Raw genomic sequence first — 15,680 nt, forward strand, 5'->3', positions numbered from 1 at the left:
TATCGGTTGAGTGATTTTAAAGAATATTTCAAAATTATCAATTTTATTAAAAAATAATTTAAAAAAAAATAAAAAATAATTTAAATTTTATTATAAAATAAATCCTAGACACTAGTTCCCATATTGAGTTTTGAAATGACCTAGGTCTTCCATAATACATCATATATATACATACAAAAGTCTACTCATACACCTGAGAACATTCGGATGCATGTACCTCTCTCCCCACCCTTGCATACAAATGTATGAGTAAACATTGTGCATTTGTATTTTCACCGCCATGTAAATGCCAAGCGAACTAGGTGAATTGTAAGCATTTGAGGATAAATGAATGAACTGTGCAAGCAAGCAAGCAAACAAATGACATTGCAATTGAGCACGTTCGAAATGAAATGAACTGCAGCAGGGAAAACAAGAATGTACGAGTAAACAGGCGGCGACAATCACAACAAACAGTGAGGCAAAGAGGCAACAGTTGAAAAGGATGGATGCCAGCCGAAAAGTGGCACTAGCAACTCCACTGCATGCAAATAGACAGGCGTGCACGCGTACATATGTACATACATAAATGCATATAAATGTATATATGTATGTAAGTTCAAATATATATACACAGTTTATACGGCAAAAGTAAACCAAATGAATTGCCAGCTAACAAACGGCGCCAAAATTTCGAAAATCACTCATGCAACAGCATGAGCTGTCAGCGCTGCTGGTTTCTGGCGGCATTGATTGGTGTAATTGTTTTTAATAATATTTGGCAGTCAAATGCAGATCAACATCCGCAAAGCAACGGCATTGCTGCATATTTCATACGAGTATATGCATATGGCAATTTTGCTATCAATTTGCATTGCAATTGTTTAACACTACAATGGTGATTTATATATGCACATATTTTTCACTTTTTCTCAATTATTCAGCCTCAATTAATTATTAGCCACTTTTCGAGGGAAATAACTTCTTGCGCGGAATTCCTTTTTGTCCTTTGAATTTTGCGCCTATACATCATTGAAAGGTCTTGACATAGCCTACAAAACGACGCCGCAATGCATGATTAGTTTGGATATTGCGTTCAACAGTTATAGACGTGTAAACATGGAGTTCACTAACGCCGAAATTCGCGCTATTTTTCCTTCGTTAAAGTCAAATCCGCTAGAGAAACATTCCGTAAGAATAATGGTGTTTTGGAGGATGGTACTCCATCACTTCGAACTGCGGAAGAATGGTTTCGACAATTAAGAGTGAGTAAAAACGACATCATGGATAAGCCAGCCGCCTTAAAACCTGTGACGACGAATACCGATCAAATCATGGAAAATATCGAATTAGACCGGCATGTGGCATCTCGTGACATCGCCCAGGAGATGGGAGTTAGTCACCAAACCATTTTCAACCATCTGCAGAAGGCTGGATACACAAAAAAAACTCGATGTTTGGGTGCCGCATGATTTGACGCAAAAAAATCTTCTGGACCGAATCAACGCGTGCGATATGCTGTTGAAACGGAACGAACTCGACCCATTTTTGAAGCGGATGGTGACTGGCGACGAAAAATGGATCACATACAACAATATCAAGCGAAAACGGTCGTGAATCGTCCCAAACAGTGGCCAAGCCGTGATTGACGACAGGTTTTGCTGTGTGTTTGGTGGGATTGGAAGAGAATTATCCACTATGAGCTGCACCCATAAGGCCAGACTCTTAATTCTTCCATCTACTGCGAACAACTGGACCGCTTGTAGTAGGCGAACGGCCAGAAGCGTCCAGAATTGGCCAACAGGAAGAGTGTAGTGTTCCACCAGCACAACGCAAGACCACACACTTCGTTAGTGACTCGTCAGAAGCAACGGGAGCTCGGATGGGAGGTTTTATCGTATCCACCATATAGCCCGGACATAGCGCCAAGTGATTACCACCTATTCTTGTCCATGGCGAACGCCCTTGGTGGTGTAAAGTTGAACTCAAAAGTGGCTTGTGAAAAGTGGCTGTAACTAGGATATTTAGTTATTATAGACTAATATATGAAATTCAGTATTACGGATTTTGGGATAAAAACACGTTAAAATAGCTTTAAGGGTGTGACCCCAAGGGACGGATTTTAGGATTTTTTTAGAATTTGTTTTCGACGACTAGTAAATAGATAGAGTTTATTATAATTTATTAAAATATCTTTCGACAGTATAAATATAAATTTTCACCTAAAAATATTGTGTAAAACTTAAGTTACAGCGTTCTGAATACTCCCTTCTCGAAAAAATGGACTCGAACTTCTTGCACTATTCCGACTGATTGGCTTATCGGAAACAAAAAAATAAAAATTTTATGTGTAAGCTTAAATGTATGAAATGGAATGAATATACCAAAATAATAAAACAAAAATTTTACTTTTGGTAGACATTTAAAAAAAAAATTTTAATTAAATTTTATGTGTAAGCTTAAATGTATGAAATGGAATGAATATACCAAAATAATAAAACAAAAATTTTACTTTTGGTAGACATTTAAAAAAAAATTTTAATTGCGAATTCCTCGTCGTTTTTTTTTTGTATTTTGCTATAAAAATCGAAAATTTGATTCTAGTCTATTCTATACATTTACATGTGCTGAGCGTACCCTACAAATTTCAAGTCATTCAGTCAAGCCGTTTTTAAAATACGTTGGAAGAAAGTTTGAAAAACAAAATTTTGAGAAACACGCGCTCAAAGTTTCCAGCTGCCAACTCAGCGCTTGGAAAAGCTTTTTCTTCTAACTGCTGTAGCTTTAAAATGAGTTCGAATTTTTAAAAATCACTTCACTCTATGCGGAGATCTACCGCTTTAACTAACCTAACCCAGCTGTATTCTAGACATTATAAGAGAGTAATTCATTTTTAACAAAAAAAGAAGAAGCACAGAAATCAATAGATTTATTTTCAAGAATTCGGAGAATTTATGTACCGACTGAATTCACTCTATGTTATTTGTTAATTTCTAAATATTCAGCAGTAACTTACACTTTTTCAAAGCGTAACTTATATAAGATCGTATATACAATTCCAATCATATATATTCATATTTTCATTTTCTTTACAGCTTGGTGAATTGGACCATGGATGATGCACCACATATTCGTAGAGCAGTCGCAGAAGCTCTCGATGTCTGGTCGCGTAGTTCCAAATTGACTTTTAGAGAAATGAGAAGCGATCAAGCCGATATCCAGGTGCTCTTCGCACGGTGAGTACAATAAATCAATTGTTGTATGTAATAAATTATTATAATTTATTTATTTATTTGTTATTTAAAGCTTTATTGTTTTACACTCTTAATGAATTTCTGAAACTACATATTCTAATAAGAGTATTTTTCCTAGTTCGTACTAGTAATTTGGAGTATATGATACAATCTCTCTATTCTTAAAAAAAAAATATTCTAAAACATTTCAAGAAATCGGTACGTTAGATATTTATATTAGGTCCACAACTTTGCTGCCGCCGTTTTCCAATAGATTTCTCTAGGGTCAAGCACTGGTCGATTAAATCGATTAAATCGTTTTATATCGATCTTGGACATTTGTGTCACCATTAACCCTACAAAATATTTGTAGAGATCTGTTTGCATCCCAAACTTATTCTCAACTGTCAAAATGTCACTTTTTGAGCCGAATTCTCGACATTTGCGGGAAATTTTGCTTTTCTTTTTTAATTCCAAGAAAAGTGCCACTGAGGCTCATCGAATGCTTTCGGATACGTACAGTGAGGCTGTCCTAAGTGAAAGAACATGTCGCGAATGGTTTCAACGTAAGAATGGTGATTATGAAGTCGAAGACCGCCATGGTGGTGGAAGGTGCTGAATTGGAAGCATTATTCGACTGAAACCATCACAGGAGATCGATACCGAACGCAATTCATTCCTATTAGTGAACTTTCAAATTAATTTCTTTCTTACAAAAGATGCAAATTTACAAACTTTGTTAGAAAATCGTCACTACCACTTGAAAGTGTTAACTCATACATATTTCCAGGGAGTTTCATGATTATACCTACATATATATATGTATACATATATAAATGTAGATAGATTTCCAGCGAATTTAAACAGACAGTTTACCATAAATGTCACACATACGTCCCGAGGCGCATCTGTACATATATATCTATACATACATATGTACGTATGGCATGCAAAATAGCAATTTTTGCTTGATTGACTTTTAATCAATATGACAGCTGCAAAAGCGACACAATGTAATTGAATGGAATTAGCGAGATTTACGGCAGCAGCCGACACACAATTCGCACAATCTGTCATACAAAGTGGTTTATGTGATTCAGATTTCTGAAAATGACTTTACACTTCATATGCCGCTTTAAATACTTTTTGTCTCAGTGATTTTCCGAATTTACCATTTAATATGGATTCAAGCTGTTACAACAACTAACAAAATGTTTGCATTAAAATTACAACGTTTACTGAATGCTCATCTCATCAACTCGCATCATTTGTGTGGTGTTTAAGTCGGTTCACAAAAATTGTTAAATTTAATTCTACATTTAAAATAAACGAGTATTTTGTTTTCATTTTAAGTTTAGAACACAAAAGACATTTAATGGTCAACTAATAAAAATATTACGGCAAAAATAACCCCAAAATTGCTTTTATCATTTCGATATCATTGAACATTTCTTTAAAATTAATCGAGGGATTCATACATTACTAAGTATAAGTTACAATTATTTTAAATATAAAAGAATTATGTGTAAAAACCCGTGTAGCCTTTTCGCACAGCCAAATTTATTTAATGCATTAAAATTATAATTGAGAAGCCAGTTTTTACACTTCGCACTGCAGGCTACTCGATTAACGAACAGCTGTTAAACATTTTTGTTTTTACTGTTCACAAGAAGTTTCATCAGCTGATTGCTATTTTATCACTAAACACAGCCAAATTTACAGCGTGGACAACAACACGCAGAGTTGCATTGCAATTACAACTCAATTTGTATTCAATTAAAATTTTTTTAAGAAAATTGAGATTTTTCTTTTGTATTGTAAATCGTTCTAGATTCGCGTTTTAAACGAGCAAGGGCCAGTTTATAATTCAATTAACTGCTGTGCGAAAAGGCTATTAGATAGTTTTTGATTATATGATTTTTCTTTATTTTTTGATTTTAATTTTTCTTATAGTGGAGACCATGGTGACGGTTATAAATTCGATGGACCTGGTAAGGTGCTTGCGCATGCCTTTTTCCCCGGCGTGGGGCGCAGCGGTGATGCACATTTTGACGCCGATGAGAAATGGCATTTCACCCGAGGGCCAAAAGGCAAAGATGGTAAGTACTTTCTATACAACTGTACATACCTATGTATATATAAAAAAAACTGATAAGTATAAATTAGCAATAATATCAACTTCAAATCGTTGCAAATCAATTAACAAATCGCTAATTTAACGCTAAAAAAGTATCTGAATAATACGCCATTTAGCTTGTATGAGTTTCAAATGATTAAATCATTCAATTGGAAAGGCAAATATTGACGCCAGAACAGAACAGAACACAATTACAAAACAGACGGGAAAGTTTGCACATTTTCCATGGGAGGGGTAAACTAATATTTAATATATAACATTTATCTTATGGTTGGACCTAACCATCAAAAGGCACATACATGATGTTATATAGTTGTCGGTTAATTGGTTCGAAAGTTATATCTTCTATATATAAAAATATTACTTGATGAATAAATTAACCACCACGGAAACTATTAAATAGACAAAAAGAGAAAAAGAAGAAAATTATTGCAAGATACAGCGATAAGCCTCTACACAGACGTATCCAAACTGGATTAACAAGTGAAAGGAGGTGTCTTTTCAGTAAAGCTAGTTACCAGACACGCCCTCCGACTACAAGTTCCCTGTAGTGTCTTTCAAGCGGAAGTTACTGCAATTAAAGAAGGCCTTCTTGTTTTGACAAAAAAGTTGTTTACAACAAGAAACATATTTATATTAGTAGTGCTAGCTTCCTATTTTTAACTGTGAAGCAAATGACCTTGTCAGTTTATGCACCACGTTACAATTAGAACCCGATAAATGGCATGGAGGTGGCCGAGTCTCAGTGGAAATTGTTGAAATTTAAATGGAACTCTGAGTTCAAGAGTTCAAACGGTACACTGTTTGTTCGGTACCATACCAAGATTAGAATCTGTAGAATCTGTCAGGAAATGGAATAAGAAGAAACCGTATAACATATTCTATGCGAATGCAAGACGTTATACAGGAAAATAATGGGAACTATCGGTCGCGGTTTCCACGACGATGTCTCGGACAGATAAAACTTGTTTAGTTAATTAATTTCAGCAAGACCACTGAGTGGTTCAATGAGGATTCTAGCCTTAGTGGCACCATAAAAGGCCTCCTAAGGACTTGTTGCGTCATTCGACATGCACTATATCTACCTACACCAAGGTGATGTTGATCAAGACACCTTACACTCTAAAGACATCAGAGTAACGTGTTGGACATATCGCTAATAAAAATTATGCTGCGAAAAATATACTGAATTCTGAAAGTATATACAGTGGAACTTCTCTAACTCGAATCACCATAATCCACAAAAAAACTTCGAGTTAGAGAGACTTCCGACTTACATAATGTAATTTGTATGAATTTTGACTTCTATTGCCAATTCAATAGTTCGAATTATGGAGAACTTCGAGTTAGAGCAGTTCGAGTTATGAAAGTTCAACTGTATGTCCCATTTCATATGAGTCAATAGTCTGGATTGTTAAAGAGTGATTCGGAAACAAAATGTGATTTCACATTTTTAAGAGACTCGAGTGATTTTCCCAGAAAATTTTACTAATCTAAATATTTGAATTTGTTTTGTGGTGGGCTTTGAGCATGAACCCTATTTAGTTTTGCGAGATTTTCAATTTTCCATTTTGATGAAAAATTCTTAGTATTGGCTGACAAAGTTCAACTTTGCGCTATCAAGCACTGTTGTCATGTTTTTTCGGCATTCTTTCAACTTGTTTTTTTTTTTTTTTTGTTCTGTGTCTATAAAGCACTTATGCACTGAATACAATGTCATCGTGTGATGTAATGAAACCGACCGACTTTATCGACTTTATTATAACCGTCATTTCCGTTGCCAACATAACGGCTTCTGATGTGAAATGTCATCAACAATGCTGCGGCAGCCACAAGCGTTGCAACGCATGTGCGGTTGCGTGTTTTTCCTACGCATGCCACCATGCAACCATTCATTTTGGTGAGCTTAACATAAAAATCCTTGCGACGCCAGATAATTTAGCTGCTGCTGCACGCATTTGCAGGCAACTGCCAGTTAGCAGCCGCCAGCTAGTGGTGCAACGGGTAGCCGTAGAAAACTCGTAAAATTTTGTAGCTTGTGTAGCTGGCGGCGTCTTGGTGTTGGTTATGACAATTTTATTGGCATTAATAAAATGTCAAATGTTGCACAATGCACAATGCAACGCGCGATTCGTTTTCATTTCGTTGCAATATACTCGCATGCCACAGCGCTCGCATTGCGCAGCGCAACTATGCAACATCTTCGAGCGGAAGCTGCAGCCGTAGTCTTTCATAAGCGCGGATAATGTTACCCTCCGCTGTGGCTCTATTTGAAAATCACTTGAGCCAACAAAATTGCGAATGCAGTTGTGATTTTGTTCACTTGGAGGAAATCATTTTCTTTTGCCAAGCACGCATTTTCCGAAGAAACAATGGAGCCATTATAGCAGCGCACATGCGGGGATCAGTGCATGTACACATACACTCATATATATATAATATATCTGATAAGTAAAGGTGGTGGTGGTGGGGAGTGTGTAGAAAGGAGCTTATGTGTCTTTAAGTTTTAAAATTAGATACTATTGCCACAGCATGAATGTTAAAAAAACGGAAATAATCGGATACCAATTGCTAATGTAAGAAAAATAATTAAATTAGCTGATAATCGGATTTCAGCCATATTAGTTGGTATGTATGTACATATGTATGTATGTGTATGAGCACATACCATAATTACCTAGATGGTGGTGGGGTATCTTTACTCAAAGTGAAGGCATTTAAGTATATCATGAATTTTTTAACTTTCTTTTCATTGATTTTCCGCTTTGACTCAGTTTTTCAAATTAAAAATTAGCAGATTTCATTATTATAAATTGACAATTTAAGACATCCTTCAGTCCTTCACAGTCTTCAACGTTTTCTGTACTCTTAGTTAAATCCCCGTTTGCAGCAATCCGATGTATATTTTTCGGGTAATCTCGAAGGACCAAGCCTATAGTAAAGGAGTAAACACCAAATATGAATCATGACCATGTTAGGTTAGGTTATTAGGCAGATCTCTGCATAAGCAGGAAGATCTCACTTGAACAGGACAGCACTCAAGTCCTTTATGATACCAATAAAATTTTATTGGATCAGTAACACTCTTATGATTCGGCGCAGCGCTTGAAATCTATTACAAAATTCCTGAGTCGGCTAAAGTTAATTCGAACCAATTCGCTAGTTTCACCGATGAGACTTCCAAAGTGTTTCCACCTCAGTCTAGCAAAAGCTGCACATTGAAGGAGGAAATCCTTAGATTATTCCACCTCGCCTTTCTACTTCATCTGCCAGAATCCCAAAGTCTCCACCCATGCGTACCTATCGAACAATGTCCATTAAGCACACCAATGATATGGACCTTGCTGAGAGAAAGTAGTACGAAGGACCTCTTATGCTCCACTGCCGGCCTAAAGGAGCTCGTAGCACAGGCGCTGGTTGTTGTCCAACGCTTGGCAAGTTCAAGTGATATCTGTTTGTCCAGCGATCTTGCGCAAGTGGACCAAGGACTTCCCACGCGCTCTCATTCCGACGTCAATGTTGCTAGAGTACCCTCTCTTGCAAGCTTGTCCTCTTTACAGGAGACCTCCCTACAGAGCAGTGTGTCCACAACTATCTTGATCGCAGCGACCTCTACTTGAAAGACAAAGCAGTGGTCTGGTAGCGTAAAGGTAGTGTTGATTGAGGTTCAGTAAGCTTTTTCACGAATGGATCGAAAGCTAAGTGGGAAGGTGTGAAGGAGTGCTTTCCATAGAAAGCTTTCCATAGAAAGCACTCCTTCACACCTTCCCACTTAGCTTTCGATCCATTCGTGAAAAAGCTTACTGAACCTCTTCTTCATCGGTTTCCCCCTTCCCACATAGCTCTCGTAGGTATGTATGCAGAGAAGTATACTCTAGGGGACGGTTCTGCGGTGCAGTTGTCCAAGTAATTAGAAATGCAAGCGAGCTGACATAAGATTTCAGAGAGCCCCTGTTTGGGACCCTTCATAATAAAGCCAGTCTGATAGCGACATTTGCCGCAATGCACCTGCAGGAAATATCCACAGATGTGACGTCAAATATGCCAATTAGCGCCATTGTTGGTGTTGATTCCAATGAGAGTCGCTTTTCGGACATGCTCCAGCTGCTTAGTGAGTGTGACTTTTCCAATTGCGCTCCACCAGACGACGCCATAGAATATTATATGCTTAGCTATGGTCTCATAGAGACATAGAACCGCTTTTGGTATGGGACCTCATATTTCTCCAATAGCTCCTTTAAAGCAGTATAGGACTACCGAAGCCTTTCTCACTCTTTCCTTAAGGTTTGGCTCCCAAGAGAGCTTCCTATATAGTATAAGCCCCAAATATTTCGCATTGTCCACGGGTTGCAGAATAGAGTCTTCAAGCGAGGGAAGAGTGCCGTTTGAGATTTTATACCTTTTATTGTCTTGAACAAATTTTGATAGACATGCGCATATGTTTACCGGAGTTATAGCAGAAATTATAATTAGAAACAAACCTATAATAAAACTTCGAAACTATATTTGAGGAAATTCGAATATGAAATTAATGAAGTTATTAATATTTCGCATGTCTTCAAATAAAGTTTGGTATTAAAGCCGCATAATATGTGTACGTCCGAAGGTAGATGACCAAGTTAAACTAATCCATATTTTATGCACTTACGTGCGTCCGTTTGCACAGGTCACAGGCACGCGGCCACATTTAGTATACCTCATGGCGGCACACAAAGCACCACACGAATACGCAATTTCATAGGAGTAATTATCCGCAAACAAATTTCATATCGTTCAACTCGGTAATATCACAGCCACACCGCATTCGCCCAGTCCCGCTAGATACTGTTCACTCTACACATACATATACACACATCTATACAAATTGACGTACATGTTTGCGTTGTTGGACTGCAAACAGATGTTGCAATCAACTATGGCCAACAGTTGTAGCTATGTATGTAGACTAACAACAAACCCACCAACAATAGTGTTAGCGTTGCAACGCAGCTTGGCTGCCAGCCAGTGGTCGCCAAACCGCATCACGCCCTGTGTGTTGTCACTAATGTAATTAATTTGCGAAAATGGTTAATTTACTTGATAAATGCGCGATAGAACAGCTTGTAGGTGCGATCAAACACACGCAAGCGCGCAAACAAGCCACCAAATGCGAATAGGCAGGGCGGCCGCTGAGCCGTGCGCTATGTGACCGAACACGTCACAGCTGCTGCAACGAACAGCGGATTAGCTAACCAACCCCAGCCCTTTCCCCACAGCCAATACAACATCAGTTGCAATAATCGACGCCTTTTGCTGTTCTGTTTTTGGTTGACCGCAGCCATAGAGGTGGCTGTTGCTGCTGTTGTTGCTGGTCGCTGCCGAAAATCGACATAATATTTGTATACTGCGCTCCATTGACGATTTCACCAATAAATCATTACGATTTTTCATTGGCAGCACTGAAAAGTGTACGTGCCACGCCGCTGGCACCACAACGCATGCATTTGCTGATTCGTTGCAACAAAAAACTAAACAAATTTTATCCTTTTATACAATATGTGCCTAATGATGGTGTTTGATGAACACATTCAGTAAACAAATTTTGGAAATGTAATACCATTTGGTTCCTAAATTTAATTTCACACGGAAATTTCTCTTTCCACAGTGGCAGAAGTCTTAAAATCAGGCCATTTTACGTGGGCGGCCTTATGGAGCTTTATGAGACCAATTCCGTACAAGCCAAGCCAAGTATAAGTGAACTTCCAAAACTCGAACTGCTATAATTCGTAGTTCGCCATAACTCGAGCTCTTGAATTGGCAATAGATATCAAATGTCATACAAATTACCTTCCATAATTCGAAGTCTCTCTCACTCGAAGTTTTTTTGTGGATTATGGTAATTCGGGTGATAGGGAAGCTCGATTGTATTTAGCATATAATTTGAATTTAGACTTGTGGTTCTTTTGATGTCTGTGCTTTCTACCGTATTTATTATCTGTTATCTACATATTCGATTTGTTAATATAAAAATATCAAAGCTTTAATTTAAACCAATTTTTCAACAACTATCTGCTATTGCTCCTATATTATCCCTCGAAATTACATAACAATAACAATAAAATCTTTTATTTTTTAATTTAGAAACAAACTTTCTCGGTGCAGCGATTCACGAATTCGGACACTCTTTGGGTCTGAGTCATTCTTCTGATCAAAACGCAATAATGTATCCATGGTATCGTGACGAAGTTGATATTAATCTGCCCGCTGATGATCGTAATGCTATTCAGCAGTTATACGGCTCAAAAGAAAAGACATGGGGTCGATTTACACCTCCAACTCGTCCAAGACCTCCACTTACAACAACTACCACTACACGACGACCTTTGGTATATCGTCCACAATACCCATACAACGAACCTTATGATCCACATCATAGAAACACACATTATCGTACCCGACCAACCACAACCACCACAACAACTTATAGGCCGCCACGTACAGACTCTCCGCCTCAACCAACCAGGAGTCCGTACCCACGTCGTCAATCAACAAAGCCTAAAAAACTGAAGCCAGATACATGTCACACCACTTACGATGCCATTTCGATCATACGTCGAGAACTTTTCATATTTCGTGGCCAGGTAAATTTGCTAAGAAATATTTTCAAATGCCTGAAATTTATACAGCGATCTACATTTTTTTACTTAACAGTTTCTATGGCGGATTGGAGATCGCGGTCTGTACGCAGGATACCCAACTGAAACTCGCCGATTATGGGCTCAGTTACCTGAGAACTACTCCAAAATCGATGCGGTATATGAAAACAAAGATCGCAAAATTGTCTTCTTTATTGGTAAGATATAAATACGTTCTAATATCTCCATTAATATATAATAGTAGGCCCAAATTTTGTCTCCAGCAAAAGTTAAGTTTGTTAAGAATGGAAACCTATACAAAAATAATACTATTTTTTACTAAGAATTGATGAATATTCCAAACCAATTACAAACAATAATTTGGATTAACTACTTCTCCAAATTCCCATCCACTCATTTACTAACTGGGTTTCTTTGTTTCAGGTCGTTATTATTATGTCTTCGACTCTGTTACGCTAGTTCCGGGCTATCCGCAACCACTCACCTCATTAGGTCTACCGTCATCGCTTACACACATCGATGCCGCCTTCGTGTGGGGCCACAATAACCGCACTTACCTCACCAGTGGCACTTTATACTGGCGATTAGATGAGGATACAGGTCGTGTCGAATTGGACTATCCGCGCGACATGTCCATTTGGCGTGGTATTGGTTACAACATAGACGCCGCCTTCAAGTATAGCAATGGTAAAACGTACTTCTTCAAAGGCTACGGCTACTGGGAGTTCAACGACGACCTAATGGAGGTGGCGCATCCACGACCAAAGCTCAGTGCACGCAAGTGGATGAACTGTCCGCGCCTAGTCAACGAAGTCGATGAAGAGCAAACGTGGACAGCACCACTCATCTCCGAACGAAATGGCACGATGGTTTTACGTATGTCTAGTAGCGCTGCTAGTTGGAATCACGTCGAACGGGGGATGCTGCTCTGGATTACGCTTGTCCTGGTATCGCGCTGGTTCTGGACAGATATAACGTCCTCTACAGTCTGACATGCCTATAAAAGCACCGTTTCTCATAATGGATTTGCATTTTAGAAACCAACGTATTTTCATAGATACATATTATATGTATTAAATGCGATCTTAATTAAATACATTGTGTCTTCATAGACCTATACCATAGACATTCAAACAAAATCATAGAATTAGTAATTAAGTATTTTATAAGTATCATATATGTTTAAGCATATCCGAAAACTACTAGTTCAAGGAAAACCGTTTTTTTTTTACTATTTTTTTTGCATAATTCACAAATTTTGTAAATAAAAAATAGAAATAAATTCAGTTTCACAATTTGAAATTTGTACACGTACACACTTTACAGATCTCAAAAGAACAATAAAATACACCGAGATAGTAGATAAACACAAGACGCGACACGAAAAACGAACCCAACCCATATGGCATTATTATTGATTGGATTACAACAAGTAAAAATGAGCTAAATTGGGATGGAGCCGAGAATTACATAACCTAAAATATCAACCTTTCTTCTCAGTTTTTAAAAACAAAGATCATTAAGGGTTTCTTGGCCCCTACTTTAACTTGTAGACCAATTTTCAGAAATGCTGCCAAGTTAACAGTGCTTGGCCAGAAGAAAATCCGTTTCCGATTACCTAGACTCATTAAATGTGCAAGCGACAAGAGATTTCTTTACACGAATCGCTTTATATTCTTGTAAATATGATCTGTATATAGTCTAGTTTCGAGCTTTAGATCAAGACTTCTCTCATTAGATGATCTCTCAAGTAGCTTTACAAAGAAACTTAGTGACTCTTACCCCATTTACTCACTTTTTAATCGGACAACTTTTCTTAAATTTACTTCGACTGGTCCAACAAGTCCAAACTTAGCTCTTTCTTACTTGTTATATACCATATACTACTATTTATAATTATATTCTATTCAAAATCACCAACACTGCCTTTTCCATATACATATATACTTAAGGTTATTGCAATTCATTATATAATTACATATACATATATACATACGTATAGGCTTTTACGATTTTTTTTTTACTTGATTTATGAAATAAACATGAAATATGTGATATTACCCTAGATAAGTCAATGCCAGCAAATTTTTGTATTCTTGTGTTTTCAGCATATGTAGTTTAAACTAAGCTCCACAAATTTAGTGTTACATATATAATTTAAACAAAATACATACATATTTCGTAAATAAATTAATAAAAAAAAAAACAAATAGAAACGTACACTCGTCTATTATTTGGTCCACAATTGAAACAATTTCATTGTGAAGAAAATTGTAGTTGGAAGTACTGAAGCAGTCCTATAAGTCTTGAGTCCGATCGCGACACTTTCGTAAGAAAATACCAATTTGGCTACTAGGCTAGGCCTTCGCGATAACATTTTCTTCTGTTTTTCCGAAAGGATATTTCATTCACTGCATGTAAGCCCGTCGCAACGAGTTGAATCTTGTTAAGAACAAATAGCTGAGTAGTTCTTCTGCGATCCACCATAGGTCAGAATGATCTCGAAATCGCACTAGTACTGTTCGTTAACTAAAGACTATCGTGTTCAATCGACGTCCACTGATCCAGCGCCGAGATACAGGAGTATGGTGAGGCACCAGCTTGTTCTCATTCTGATGATGATTGAATCAAGGGTGACCTTAGACATGAGCTCATCGACTCTACAGTTCCCAGCGATACCACTATGACCTGCAACGAGTTTGATAGTTAAGTAGCTAGAAGCTATTGATAGTGAGACCAATCACTCCTTGACTACCTTTGAGCGAACAATCAGCGAGCATGGACAGGATTGCCGCTATCCAAGTGAATGCTCACTTTTCTGACAAAGGTAGGCCTTTTGAGTAATCCATCAGATGCTACCTTAATGACAGGCACATCCGCTTGAAAACCCCTGCATTGGTCTGATAATCTAAAGCTGTCCTTGACGCCGAGCTCCTTGCAGAAGACTTCTCCTCCAATCTTCTTACTGAACTTAGATCCTTCTGTGGAGAACGTCACCGCGCCTCTTCTCCACCGGCTACGTCCCACCCACATCATTTTCGTAGCAATGTGGACAGAAAAGGAACCACGAGGGATTTCCCTTTTTTTGCCCCTTTTTTTTAGAATACACAGCAAAAATATTGATGACAGCTCTTGTACAAGAGAAAATTTGAATATCAGTAGGTTGTATTACAATTTCAATTTCTAACAGTATACGAGGGTTTCGACTAAGATTGCCGATGGCATCTCAACTGCAGAAGTTCTACTGTGGAATATGGTATGTGTTCATCTGGCATGAATTTCCTCTAAATTCGTCTAAATACAATAAGAAATGTGAAGAATAAGATCGTGTGTAGATCTCTAAGAGGTAGATTTTTAAGATTTAAGATTTAAGATTTTGCAGTAAAAATAAAGAATTGTTGACATCAATAGAGAGATTTTTGAATCTAAAAGCAAAGTATTACCTGCATTTTTGGATTTTTGTATTTTTATCCAGTCATTTTTCTGAAAAGCATCCAGCTACAGTGGTCCTTCTTTTCCCACAAACAGACTCGGTTTTTTATATGGCTAAAGGCCCTCGAATCTGCGGCATTCTTCAAAATTATTCGGAGAATGTTTTATGCCGCTATAACAACAACAACGGTGATCACTGCAATGTTCTTAGAAATAATATATATAATGAATCCCTTTTAGGTTAGGCCAAATGGCAGATATCCG

At 37.6% G+C, this 15,680-nt stretch overlaps 1 protein-coding gene across 2 annotated transcripts in view; it reads left to right on the forward strand.

The window, feature by feature from the left end:
* LOC105210356 (matrix metalloproteinase-2) overlaps positions 1–13,684 on the forward strand; it is a 333,824-nt gene extending 320,140 nt beyond the window's left edge. For both annotated transcript variants that reach the window (XM_054234408.1, XM_011181254.3), the window contains exons 4-8: positions 3,075–3,215; positions 5,166–5,311; positions 11,470–11,969; positions 12,040–12,181; positions 12,408–13,684. In XM_054234408.1, the coding sequence (XP_054090383.1) occupies positions 3,075–3,215; positions 5,166–5,311; positions 11,470–11,969; positions 12,040–12,181; positions 12,408–12,976 (1,498 nt within the window). In that variant the 3' untranslated portion in view covers positions 12,977–13,684. The remainder of the gene's footprint in view (positions 1–3,074; positions 3,216–5,165; positions 5,312–11,469; positions 11,970–12,039; positions 12,182–12,407) is intronic.
* Positions 13,685–15,680: the final 1,996 nt, after the last annotated feature.

This window comes from Zeugodacus cucurbitae, chromosome 6, assembly GCF_028554725.1.
Source record: "Zeugodacus cucurbitae isolate PBARC_wt_2022May chromosome 6, idZeuCucr1.2, whole genome shotgun sequence".
Taxonomy (NCBI): Eukaryota; Metazoa; Arthropoda; class Insecta; order Diptera; family Tephritidae; genus Zeugodacus; species Zeugodacus cucurbitae.